This window comes from Narcine bancroftii, chromosome 2 (assembly GCF_036971445.1).
Source record: "Narcine bancroftii isolate sNarBan1 chromosome 2, sNarBan1.hap1, whole genome shotgun sequence".
NCBI lineage: Eukaryota > Metazoa > Chordata > Chondrichthyes > Torpediniformes > Narcinidae > Narcine > Narcine bancroftii.
Window position 1 is genome coordinate 188,317,163 of NC_091470.1, and position 13,929 is coordinate 188,331,091.

At 45.4% G+C, this 13,929-nt stretch overlaps 1 protein-coding gene and 1 long non-coding RNA gene across 7 annotated transcripts in view; one reads left to right on the forward strand and one right to left on the reverse strand.

Annotated features, from left to right (window-relative positions):
* kifc1 (kinesin family member C1) overlaps positions 1–10,855 on the reverse strand; it is a 60,763-nt gene extending 49,908 nt beyond the window's left edge. For 2 of the 6 annotated variants that reach the window (XM_069919634.1, XM_069919631.1), the window contains exons 1-3: positions 10,749–10,855; positions 5,709–5,831; positions 1,943–2,038 (exon numbers count right to left, since the gene is read on the reverse strand). In XM_069919634.1, coding sequence (XP_069775735.1) covers positions 1,943–2,038; positions 5,709–5,798 — 186 coding nt within the window. In that variant the 5' untranslated portion in view covers positions 5,799–5,831; positions 10,749–10,855. Of the gene's footprint in view, positions 1–1,942; positions 2,039–5,708; positions 5,832–9,644; positions 9,708–10,748 lie in introns of those variants that run through there. The other 4 variants (XM_069919633.1, XM_069919632.1, XM_069919635.1 and 1 more) reach the window with 4 other exon arrangements.
* LOC138754803 (uncharacterized) lies at positions 10,775–13,512 on the forward strand. The gene is made up of 2 exons (XR_011351933.1): positions 10,775–11,029; positions 12,758–13,512. It is a non-coding gene; the product is annotated as an uncharacterized lncRNA (long non-coding RNA).
* Positions 13,513–13,929: the final 417 nt, after the last annotated feature.

Sequence of the window (13,929 nt, forward strand, 5' to 3'; positions counted from 1 at the left end):
GTTTCCAGTGGTGGGAGAGTCTCGGACCAGTGAGCACAGTCTCAAAATAAACAAGATGTCCCCTTTGGAATCAAGATGAGGAGAAAGTTCTTCAGTCAGAAGGTGTTGAATCTGTGGAATTCACTGCCACAAACAGTGGCAGAAGCCAAGTCATTGGGTAGATTTAAAGCAGAGGTGTTGATAGTTTCTTGATCAGCAAGCGTGTCAAACGTAATGGCGAGAAAGCTGGATTATGGGGTTGAGAGGAAAAATACATCAGCCATGATTTGAAGGGCAGAGTGGACTCGATGGGATGATTAGCCTTTTTGCTACTGCCTTGTGGTCTTTCACATACTGTAGAATCAGTTAAGCAATGAGGAAGCATGGCTTAACTTGTCCCTGCTGAACAGTTTGTCCTCCTGAGATAATTCGATTGTCTACAATTAACCTATATCCTTATAGATCATTCCTTTTAAAGTGGTAATCGTATCTGCATCTATCACTTTGGCAACTCATTCCATACATCCACGACTCTGTTTGGGAAAAAGTTGTTGCCAAGGACCAGTATATTTTTTCCTCTCATCTGAAATATATTACTTTGTGTTTTGGATTTCCCTACCCTGGAAAAAAGGCTGACTGTCGACCTTCAGATTTAAGATTCCTTTGTCATGTACCAATGTAGAAAATGTAATGAAACAAAATTTGTCAATTTTTTCTGCTGTAAGGGCACAAAGAGATCCCACTGGGATTGCACATTATTGCCCCCAACCATGAGAGGCAAAAGAGAATGGATATTCCAAGGAACTACAAGTTTAAAGTGTGCCTTTTAAACATCAGCAATCTGATCAGGATGGCTAATGTGGGATTCACCAAATAGCCCTTCCCCCTCATAACATCATACAAGTCCAGATCCACAGAAAATGCAACAATGGCTATCAAATTTCTATCACCAAACTCATCTTGCATGCCACTGGACACCCTCACGTCCCCAACGATTCTCTCCTGTCCGTATCAGAGGATAATATGTGGGCAGCTTTCAGGAGAGCAAATCCGAGGAAAGCACCTGATCCAAATGGAGCACTGGACCAAGTATTAAAAACCTGTGCTGACTTGACTGAATGGTGCACCAATAACAACCTCACACTAAATGTCTTCAAAACTAAGGAGCTGATTGATTACTTCAGGAAGGGAAAACAAGAGATGCATGATCTCATCATGAGGTGGAGGGGGTGAGCAAATTTAAGTTCTTGGGTGTCACCATCTCGGAGGATCTTTCCTGGACCCAATGAACTAATAGCATCATGAAGAAAGCACGTCAGCGCCTCTACTTCCTCAGGAGTTTGCAGAGGTTTGGTATGTCATCACAAACCTTGGCAAATTTCCAAAGATGTGTGATGGAAAGTGTGCTGATTGGCTGAATCACAATCTGGTATGGGGACATCAATATTCCTGCACGCAAATCCCTGCAAAAGATAGTGAACAGAGCCCAGGACATCACAGATAAAACTCTTGCCACCAACTTAAACATCTAATCAAGGATCCACACCACCCAGCACATGCTCTATTCTCACTGCTACAATCAGGAAAGAGGTATCGGTGCTACAAGACTCGCACCCACCAGATTCGGGAACAGCTGCTACCCCTCAACCATCAGACTCCTCAGTGACAAACTCAATCAGGGACTCATTTAAAGACTCTTACTTCTTCATTTTGATTTTTTTTCCCCTCTCTGTATTGCAGTCAGTTTGTTTACAGGTGCATGTTAAATAGTGGGATGTTTTTGCACTAATAAGTGCCTCGTCTGCAGGTTATATGCAATGTTATGTATTTACACTGATAATAAATCTGAAATCTACCCTCCCAAAAACTTTACTGTTTACTCATCATGCATTTAAGATTTTGACCTTTCCCACGTGCATTTTATTGCAATTTACAATTGAACAGATAATTCAGAGGGACTCACATTAATGTTCACCGATGTGGACAGTGCCGCTCTCTTCAGCGAAAGCTGTGGTAGTCGGGATGGGTTCCTGTTAACTATATTTTCACCAATATTCTGCTGTTCCAAATGAATAAAAATAAAATATTCAAGAGACAGCGCATGTTTAAGAGTCACCCGCACCCAGACACTATTTAAAACAATCCAACTTGATCCTGCCACCGTGAGAGACTACAAATCTGGAGGAAATCAATCAACTAATTTACTCTTCTCCAGAACTAAAGGAAGTCCTTGTACAATAACCATACAGTCGAAGTCCTAAAATCCAGACTGCTTGGTAATTGGGCCAGTCCGGATTTTACAGATTCTCAGGCAGTACTGTTTAAAATTGATATTTTAGGAGCAAGTAGTAAATGTTGGTAGTTTATTCATTAGCAAATACAGCGAGCTTCATACACAAAACAAGCAATTTTAGGGAAAGATAAAGTCAACATGACATAAATCCAAACACAAAAAAGCTTGCAATGCTTGAAATTACGTTTAAAAATGAACATTGTGCAAGAAAAATACAGTATACAAATGAAGTTCTTTGTGATAAAATTCTGCATTAGGCATGGTCGCTTGTTGCCGCTGCGCAATTGTGGAGCTTACACATGCCCACAAAAGCCCTCTAAATTTTAAAAGTTTGAAAAGTCCAGATTCTCAGGTGGTCTGGATTCCTGGCACCCAGATTTTTGGACTTCTACTGTATTAATAGCATACGGCATGGTGCATTTTCCCCAGTTTCCCCCAAATCACACTTTGCCTCACCACTGAATGCCACATTATTCATCTGGCTAGGAATACCCCCTCCTTGTGACCTCATTCAATAAACAGTTTCCATGCTCAGCACAATCCCTCTCCATCCATCTCCTCCTGCCAAATGGCCTACCTGACCACTCACTGAGAAGAAATTTCACCTAAATAAATGCATTGGAGGACCAAATTCTTGCACTGAGGCAACTGTAGATATCACCTATTTTATGTTTATGACGGTAAAGTCCAAAAATGCAGATATCAGACTCAAACTTTTTAAATTTAGCATGTTTAGTGTGAATAAGTACCAGATGCACAGCGACAACAAGCAACCACACTTCATAAAGGTACTCGTGTCACAAAAATTAATTTGTCTATTTTACTTTTCTTTTACAATGCTCATTTTTAAAAATAATTTCAAGCATTACATGTTCTTTTCTGTAGTATAAATGTTTACATTTTTTGTCAAGTGTTGACTTTATTTTTCTATAAAACAGCTCATTTTGATAAATTTTTAAACAACTATTTATTCATTCAAAAAACAATTAACCATAAACGTGAATGTTATTTGAATATAACAAGTACTTATTAATAAAAAATTATAATTATCACATGAAACATACATAATTTTTTCCATTATTAAACAATATTTCATCTCATTATGCCATCTATTAATATCAATCATATTTGTATCTTTCCACGTACTAGCAATAAATTTTTTCACTACGGATAAAGCTAAATATACAAAAGCAAGCTGAAATTTATCTAATCCCAAGCCTTTCAGAGGTTGCAAACTACCCAATAAAAATACTGTTGGATCTAAAACTATTTTAATCTTATACAGATATTCCAAAAAGATTGTATATGTATACATGACCAAATGGCATGAAAAAAAGTTCCAACCGTATCACCACATCTAAAACACAGATCTGATTCATGAAAACCATACTTTTTTAATTTTTCAGGTGTTAAGTATAATTGATGTAAAAAATTGTAGTTAATCATTGCAGAACGTGCATTTATCAATCTAGTTACACTATCATAACAGATCATCTTCAGAAAAAATAAAACCTGTATCTGCTTCCCATTTACTTTTAAATTTATCCCAACTCATTTTGATAAATGAAGCATGCTGTATTTACTAATGAATAAACTATCAAAATCTACCTGTTGCTTGCTTTATTCCTCTTTAAATTTGAATTTTACAAGAACTGCCTGAGAATCCGGAAATTCTAAAATTCCAGACTGACCCAATCCCAATTTTCAGACTTCTTCTGTACATCTTTCTGTAATTTACAGTATACTTCAGGTGGGGTAAAGCAGGAGAATCTGAACCAGCCCTCATCCAAGGGTCAGCAATGGAAAGAGTTAAGAACTTCAAATTCCCAGGTGTCAACAACTCTGAAGACCTGTCCTGGGGCCTACATGTCAATGCAAACACTAAGGCAGCTGGCCAGTGGCTATACTTCATATGAGATTTGGTACATCACCGAAGACATTTGCAATTTTCTAAAGGTGTACATGAAGAGCATTCTGACTGGTTCCATCACTGACTGGTTTGGAGGTGCTAATGGACATGTCAGGAAAAAACTAGAGTTGGGAACTCAGCCAGCGCCATCATGGACACAAAACTTCATTCCATCGAATACATCAACAGAGAAGGTGTCTTAAGAAAGCAGCTTCTGTAAATGTGGAAAGAGGGAATCAGGAAAAAGATGGACTGTAAATATTGTCATTGTGAGGAATAAGAGGGGGATATGTTTTTTTTCCCCCATAATGTTAATGTTTAATGATGAATGTATATTAGAAGTAAGAATGAATGTGGGGAGAATAAAGAAAGGGAGGGAGGTACAAGTGGTAGATGGTGGGGGTGGGAAGAATTAAAGTCAATGGCTTGGTTATTGGTGTTAGGTTGGGGGGTAAAGATAAACTGGGAGGGGGAAGAGGATGGGGGGATTTATGGGGTGTTTTTCATTTAGTTATTGATGTAATTTAATTGACTGTACTCTCAGTTGTATGATGATAGGGGATAAATACAGACTGTATGTTACATGAATGCTAAAAAATTATAATGTTTGATGAGTCTATGAAAATTAAAATAAAATATTCAAAAAGAGCAGCCTCTATCCTAAAGGCCCCTCACCACCCAGGCCATGCCCTCTTCATAGAGCTACCCATCGGGAAGGAGGTACAGGAGTATGAAGACAAGGATTGCTTCTGCCATCGGATTTCTGAATGGATGAAGCAGACACTTTCTCCTCTTTTGCACCAATTTATTTTTAAAATACAATTAAAATATTGCTATAAATTGGAACGCTACTGCAAAACCATAAATTTTGTGACATGTTCATGACAATAAATCCTGATTCTACCACTGGAATTCTTTTTTTAAAAACAAAGTACTGGGTTGGCTGCACCAAGCAAGAATTTCAGTTCACATGCAAACATTGGACTTGTCATGGCAACTTTATAACTGAACCAAATATTTTATAAATACTTCTGACTCAGTCATGTTTTGGACAAATTACCACATTTGGCAGAATGGTTAGCATGACAGTCAGCGCAACGAGGTTACAGTGCCAGGGACCTGGATTCTAATCCGGAGCTGTCTGTTAGAAGTTTCTGCATGGGTTTCCTCCCACCGTTCAAAAGTACCGGGGTGTAGGTCAATTGGGTGTATAGGTTCAGGTTCATGGGCCGAAAGGGCCATGATGTTGTGCAGTGGGTAGCTGAAGCAAGAGTGATGGTCTTGTTGATGGAGCTACCTTTTTTAATTTAAAAACAATTTAGACATACATCTCACTCATGTCATTTACTTGTTGAGGGATTGAAATACCACTTAGAGCTGGTACACATCTTGTCCACTTAAATACAGACTGTTGTTCCACAATTTTTCACCATCTGTCTCCACACACACCTCACCATCCATTCATCCCAAGCCACAATCCATCTCCTCCCAATCCCGAAAGGCAAACATTGACACTGGCTCACTCACCTTTGAGCTTTCATCCTGCAATTTGCGTTTCTTTGTCACAGACTGGAAGTCTGCAGGCCTCACAACAGACACTGCCTTGTTCCCATCCATCTTGTGATCCACAGAAGGAGGGGGAAATCACAACTAAAAATAAAACCACAGAGATGCTGGAGGAACTCAGCCAGTCTCACAGTGTCCAGAGGAGGTAAAGATGTATTATTGACGTTTCGGGACTGAGAGCCTTTCAATGAATAAGCAAAGAACAGGAAGACAAAGAATAAAAATCGAAGACTGGTCGGGGGGATGTCCAGGCCAACAAAAGGTGTTAATTGGATCTATAAGAGGAGAGGCAAGGATTGATTTTTGGCTCTGTGAGACAGAGGGAAGAGAAAAAGAGATAGAGAAACAGAGCTAATCAAAAAAAGGATGGGGGAAGAAGGGTGGGGGGGTTTAATGGAAACCAGAGGTCAATGTTAATGCCATCAAGTTGGAGGGTGCCCTGAGGAGGAGTCACGCGATGGAGTAGTGGCCGGACGGTGAACTCCAGCCCTCTCCAGAAAAGTCGGGAAAAACAAGAGAAAACACAAAGGCACAGAAATAAAAGTTACAGAAAAGTGAGTATAAAGGTGGAAAGAAGATGGCGACAAAAAAAGAAAAGTCGAAAGCAACGGTAAGAAGAGAGGAAGAGAAGACAAAGGAGGGAAAAGGTGAAGGCCTTACCTGTCCGAAGAGGCCCGTTGCGGAGAGAGAAACCCGCTCCCTCAGGTCGGTAAATAATGGACTACAAAAATGGCTCGCAGAGCCGAGCAAAAGTGCGCAACCGCGCATGCGCGAAACTTCGCGCATGCGCGATGCGAATGAAAAAAAACACACCGATGGGAGGGGGGACCAGCTGGGGAGTCGATCTCCACAGCCGGCAACGACAGCTGCAGAACACCTGCAGCAAGAAGAGACCACAGAAGACATAGAAACAAGATAGAAGAGGAGGAAAGGGCAACAAAGAAACAACAGATGGTCAACCCAGAGAAGAAGAAGAGGAAGAGTATGGTGAAATAGAAGAAGAAAAGATAGGCAAGGTAAAGGATTATACTTGCTCTTATTAAAGGATACATGGAGTCATTTAAAGAATGGCAAACACAGGAATTTAAGGATTTAAGAAAAAAGAATAAACAACACAGAGGAGAAAATAATTAAAATGGAGATGACCTTAACAGAAATGGGAAAAAAAATGGACAAGATGGAAGAGCGGGCAGTAGCAGCAGAAATGGAGGTAGAAGACTTAAAAAAGAAATTGGAGAAACTAATAAAAAAACTAAAGAGACACAAGAACTACTAGCTCAAAAAATAGATACAATGGAAAACATAACAGAAGAAATAACATAAAGATAGTGGGCCTTAAGGAAGATGAAGAAGGCAAGAATATGAGGGAGTTTATAAAAGAGTGGATCCCTAAGACCTAGGATGTCCAGAACTACAGCATGAATGGAAATAGAAAGGGCACATAGAGTATTGGCCTCTAAACCACAACCACAACAAAAACCAAGATCTATTGTAGTAAAATTCCTAAGATATACTACAGAGAAAAGGTACTGGAGAAGACAATGGAAAAAGTAAGAGAGGGCAACAAACCACTGGAGTATAAAGGGCAAAAAATCTTCATTTATCCAGATATAAGTTTTGAACTCCTAAAGAAGAGAAAAGAGTTCAATACAGCAAAGGCGATTTTATGGAAGAAAGGGTATAAATTATACTAAAGCATCCAGCGGTATTGAAAATATTTATTCCAGGACAACAAAACAGACTATTCTCGGATCCAGAAGAAGCACGAAAATTTGCAGAACAATTACAAAAATAGACTGAGGAGGAAGACGGGTAATGAGAGTTAAAATGATCACGACTGATATGTATGTGGGTAAAGACAAAAATAGACTGAGGGATGAAGACGGGTAATGAGAGTAAAAATGATCACGATTGATATGTATGCAGGTAAAGAGGTATAAGAGTGAATAGAGACAATGAGCATACATGAATGTATCTGTACTTAGAGGAAAATATAGATAGTATAGACAAGAATTAATAAGGGAAGGTAATGGAATAGAGAGAATAAGGAGGGAATTAAAAGAGGGACCTTTGTGACATATGAAAAGTGAAATCTTTTCTGGGGGAGGCGGGGTGGGGGGAAATAGCGGTCACTGCAAAATCAGTTGACGCTTGCGAGTGGATTCGCAAATCCAAATGGAGAGGGGAGATGTGGTTGTCCGACAAGGGATAAAGGACAACTCAGGAGGTGAAGGGGAGATTGGGGATAAATAAGATAGAAATAGGAGAATAAGGAAAATGTTAGGATGTTGTAGGAATGTTGTCTTATAAAGAGTTGAAAATAAGAAAACAGAAATGGAAAAGGAGGAAAGGTAATGATGGAAAAAACGGAAAGAGAAGATAAACAAAATATAAAAGGGCTACGCTGAACTATATGTCTTTAAATATTAATGGAATACATAACCAAATTAAAAGGAAGAAACTACCAAATTTAAAGGAATAAATGTATTCCATTAGAAAAAATAACATATTGGTTAAGAAATAACATTGAAATATTCGAACAAGTATAGGAGCCTTACATTGAATACAATAGCGAAAACCTACCGGGGACAAACATTACCTAAGTTGATGGAAGGAGAAGGAAAAGAAAAGAATGGACTCAGTAGAATTTCTGGTGTAATTTTGTTGAATGACAACATTGTCTGACTGGCTTAATGCACCTAGATTGTATACCTAAAATGGATGAGAGGGGGGGGTGGGGGGGTGGTTTGGGAGGAAAGGGGGGGGGGGGAAGAAAAGTCACTGTATATGTGTGAAAAGAAATAGTGTATATCATGGCTAATGTGATTTATGGTGTGAAAAATAAAAAAATTAAAAAAAAAAAAAAAAAAAAGTTGGAGGGTGCCCTGACAGAAGATATTCCTCCAATTTACAGATTGTCTCAGTGTGGAAGCGTACGAGTCCACAGAAAGACATGTCAATAAGGGAACGGGATGGAAAATTGAAATGGGTGGCCACTGAGTGATCCACGATATTGCAGTATACAGAGCCGAGGTGCTCAACAAAGCAATCTCGCATCTGCGTCCCAGTCTCTCTGATATAGAGGTGACCACAACTGGAGCACCAGATGCAGTAAATGAGCCCTGAAGATTCCAAGTGAAGTGTTGTTTTATTTGGAAGGACTGTTTGGGGACCTGAATGGTGGTGAGGGAGGAGGTGTGAGCACAAGTGGGACATCTCCTGCAGTCACAGATTAAAGTGCCAAAGGACAATGGGGGGGGGGGAGGAGAAAGGAGTGGACAAGAGTGTCAGAGGGAGCACTCCCTGTGAAGTTGGAGGTGTGTCAAGTGGTGGGATCATGTAGTAGATAGCAGAAATGGTGCAGGTAATCACCCCAGTCCTGATAGGACACTGTCTCACCCCTCCAACTCCCTCCCTCCCCTCCAAGCCAAGCAGGAGACAATCAGGTGTCTGCCCCCAAGCTCAGACCTGCAAACCCCCAAAAAAGCGAGCCCAGGTCACATAATCCCTAAATTCCAGTGGTCTCACCTCAAATGACAAATGATTCCCCCACACTCAAATCCCAGTGACCACAAGCATAACACACACAAACCAGCCTTTGACAAGCCTACCCACCCCAAAACTCCCAAATCACTGATCCCCAACCTCACCATAGATTGCTTCAAACTGCCAATTGCTGACACCCCCCACCCAACGCCCTGGTTGCCGAGCTCATGCCCCCAAATGTCCCAGTCAACGACACCCTCTTCCCATCACTCCCTCAAAACACAACAACCACTGACAAACCTCATCAGTCACCGTCACCCCCCAAACTCCCTAATCACTGATGTCACCCCTCCACCCAGTGTTGTCACCCCAAGGGCCAATCAAATACCTCAACCACCAACCCCAGCTCACCTCAAATGACTGATTCATCTGGTCACCGCTTTCACCCAGACACCCCACACCTTCCATCCCCCCTCCATCCCCCCCTCCCCTCCATCCCCCCCCCTCCCTCCATCCCCCCCCCTCCCTCCATCCCCCCCCCTCCCTCCATCCCCCCCCCTCCCTCCATCCCCCCCCCTCCCTCCATCCCCCCCCTCCCTCCATCCCCCCCCCTCCCTCCATCCCCCCCCCTCCCTCCATCCCCCCCCCCCCTCCCTCCATCCCCCCCCCTCCTCCATCCCCCCCCCTCCCTCCATCCCCCCCCTCCCTCCATCCCCCCCCTCCCTCCATCCCCCCCCATCCCCCCTCCCTCCATTCCCCCCATCCCCCCTCCCTCCATTCCCCCCATCCCCCTCCCTCCATTCCCCCCATCCCGATCCCCCTCAAGTGGTTAAATCGAAGACAAGGCAAGGAGTCCCGATAGGACCACCGTCTCACCCCCTCCAACTCGCCACCCCCCCCCCCACCAAGCCCACCTCGTCCCCACCACCTCCCCCCAATCATGCCCCATTCCCCCCCCCAACCCTGTTACGCCCCCACCGCCAGTCCAGTCACCCCTCCCTCCGGTTCATCCTCCGCCCAGCCCCCCCCCCTCCTCCGCCCAGCCCCCCCCCCCTCCTCCGCCCAGCCCCCCCCCTCCTCCGCCCAGCCCCCCCCCTCCTCCGCCCAGCCCCCCCCCCCCTCCTCCGCCAGCCCCCCCCCCCTCCTCCGCCCAGCCCCCCCCCCTCCTCCGCCCAGCCCCCCCCCCTCCACCGCCCAGCCCCCCCCCCCTCCACCGCCCAGCCCCCCCCCCCTCCACCGCCCAGCCCCCCCCCCCTCCTCCGCCCAGCCGCCCCCCCCCTCCTCCGCCCAGCCCCCCCCCTCCTCCGCCCAGCCCCCCCCCCCCTCCTCCGCCCAGCCCCCCCCCCTCCTCCGCCAGCCCCCCCCTCCTCCGCCCAGCCCCCCCCCCCCCCCTCCTCCGCCCAGCCCCCCCCCCCTCCTCCGCCCAGCCCCCCCCCCCTCCTCCGCCCAGCCCACCCCCCCCCCTCCTCCGCCCAGACCAGCCCAGCCCCCCCCCCCCCGCCTGTCCTAGCGTACCTATGGAGATTTCCCGCCGCTCCAACCAACCGAGGGCGCGTCACCGCAGCAACACTCCCACTCCGGACCGAGGCTTTTTATTAACTGCTTTGGATCATGTGACGCGACGCGCCTCGATTGGCCGAGCCGGCGCCCGCCGACAATTTGAAACGGCGGGCGGTTGAGGCAAGGAGTGCGCATGCGCCCTCCACTTCTCCCTCCCCCACCCCATTGCTACCACTCGTCTCTGACTCCTCCGAGCGCAGAGATGTTTTCTCCGCTGGGACATCGCGTTGCAGAAGGTAAAACACAGGCAAAACCCTCCAGTGCATCAACGGGGAAAATCATCCAGGACCCTCACCACCCTCTGTTCTCGCTGCTGCCATCAGGAAAGAGGTGGAGGGGCCACAAGACTCGCACCACCCGGTTCAGGAACGGCTGTGCCCCCTCCACCATTTAACGACAAACTCAATCAGGGATTCCTTTAAGGACTCTTTTGCACTTTATTGTTCTCTCTCTCTCTGCCTGTGCATTGCATGTTCAATTGTTGACACGTGTATAGTGTTTTTTGCGCTGTAATTTTGCCGTGCCAGCAGGAAAAAGGAAACTCAGGGTTGTACGTGATGTCAAGTATGTATTATGACATGAAATCTGGAGTACCTACTGTACAGGACATCACATACAACCCTGACATTCTTTTTTAAAAAAATTACGCATCCCACGAGTCCGTACAGCCCAATTTACACCCCATTAACCTTCGCCCCCGGTACATTTCAAAAGGTGGGAGGAAACTGGAGCCCTGGGAGGAGGGGAGGGGGCGGGAGGGGGGAGGGGAAGGGGGGAGGGGAAGGGGGAGGGGGAAGGGGGAGGGGGAAGGGAAGGGGAAGGGGGAAGGGGAGGGGGGAAGGGGGGGAAGGAGGAGGGGGAAGGGGGGAGGGGAGAGGGGAAGGGGGGGAGGGGGAGGGGGGGGAAGGAGGGGGAAGGGGGGGGAGGAGGGGGAAGGAGGGGGAGGAGAAGGGGACCCACACAGACATGGGGAGAAGGAGGGAAGGGGGAGGGGAGGGAGGAGGAGGGAAAAGGGGGGAGGGGAGGAAGGGGGAAGGGGAGGAAGGGGGGAGAGGAGGGGGGAGGAGGGGGGAGAGGGGGAGGAGGAGGAGGAGGGGGAAGGGGGAGAAGGGAGGGGGGAGGAGAAGGGGACCCACACAGACATGGGGAGAAGGAGGGGGGGAGGGGAGGAGGGGACCCACACAGACATGGGGAGAACTTACAGACAGCAGACAGCGCGGGATTCGAACCCAAGGTCTGGTGCTGATTGCTGGCACTGTAAAGACCACTAAACCAACTGTGCCAACCTGCGGGTGGGCCAGAATGACCATTTATTGTTAGTGCAAACAAAAACTACTCAATGTACATGTGTGAACAGATAGAGACATGTAAACAAATTGAATATGCAATGCAGAGAGAGGGAGAGAAAAAACAAAAGAGTCCTTAAACAGGTTTCTAATTGAGTTTGTTGTTAAAAATTATTCTGGAGGGATAGTAGCTGTTCCTGAACCTAGTGGTATGAATCTTGTGGCACCTTGGCCTCTTTCCTTATGGCAGCAGCAAGAACAGAGTGCGCTGGGTGGTGTGGATCCTTGATGATTGCTGCTGCCCTCCGTACCCTGTAGATGAGATAGGGAGGGTTTTGCCTGTAATGCCTGGGCTGTGTCCACTACCTTTTGGATGGCTTTACACTCAGGGGTATTGATGTCCCCATACCAGATGGTCAGCACACTTTCCACCACAATTAAAAGGCTGTCAAGAAGTAAAGAATGTGGCAGGAGCACAGACAAAAGGTGTTCAATGGATATGAATCAGAAGATCAGGAGAATATGGTCATAGAACTTGAGAGCACCCTGGAGTGCAGATGATTTGAGGGCTAAGATCCTGAGATCTGGACAGGTTAAAGACTGAGAGAATGTTTCCTCTCATAGTCTGAGAAAGGGATACATTTTAAAATAATGAGGAAATTTTTTTTTCTCCTGCAGGACCAAGAGACTTTGCAAATAAGAGCTGTGAGGCAATGTCCTTGTGTATTTACAACTGAGAAGTGTAATCCATAAGGAAATATTCCATTGAATCTGAATGTGGCGTGGTGCTGAAAACAATCTTGCTCTCCCTGTCAGCAATAGGTTACAACAAAAAGCTTAACAGGTGGAGAGGGTAAAACAAGAAAGTCTGCACACTAGGGTCAAGTGCAATACACAAACCGGCCACCATTATGTCAGCCTTCTATCAGACCTCTATGGAGAGCATCCTGGCCAGCTGCATCTCAGTGTGGTGCAGTTGTTGCAGAGAAATAGATTAGTCAATCCAAAGGACCAGAAACATGGCAGAAAGGATCTCTTGGGGCTCCCTTCCCCCCCTATCGTCATGATCTACTTGGGATTGTTGTCTGAAGAGGGCGCACAAAATCATTGAGGAGCCTCTTCATCCTGCACACAGCATCTTTCAGCTGCTCCCATCGGGAAAGGGATACAGGAGCATCAGAGCTAGCACCACCAGGCTGAGGAACAGCTTCTTTCCACGGGCAGTGAGAATGCTGAACGATGAAAACCTTTGAGATTCTAAATACTGTTTGTGAAACAATAGATTACATATTTGTCCTGCATATATATTGTTTGTCTGTATGTGAGTTATGTCTGGTTGTGTGTCTGCATGTTTTGCACCAAGGACTGGAGAACACTGTTTCGTATTTGTACAATCAGTTGACAATAAAATTGACTTCTCATATCCAATTTAACACCTTTTGTCCAATGGTCTGAACTCCTCTCCCTGCCATTCTTCCTCCTTTCTCTCTCTCCAATCTATATCCAACTCCTTCCTGTTCTTTGCTTTTGAACAAGGGCTCGGGGCCAAAGAGGCTCCTATAGATTCTGCAATACCGACTGGGTTCCTCCAGCAATTTCTGTGCATTTTAACGCAGTATCTTTGACACATTACCATCAATGAGGAGGTACAGGTGCATCAAAATCCAGACTGCCAGGCTGGGAAACACCTTTCTCACCCAGGCTGTGAGATTGTTGAACAGTATCCTTTAACTGAGTAAAAAAAATTCCACATATTTACGTATTTATTTTAAATGATATCTGTAAGTATCCATGTGATTTTTAAGTGCTATGTCATGTGATTGTGTGTGTACTAGAGAAATCTAGGGATT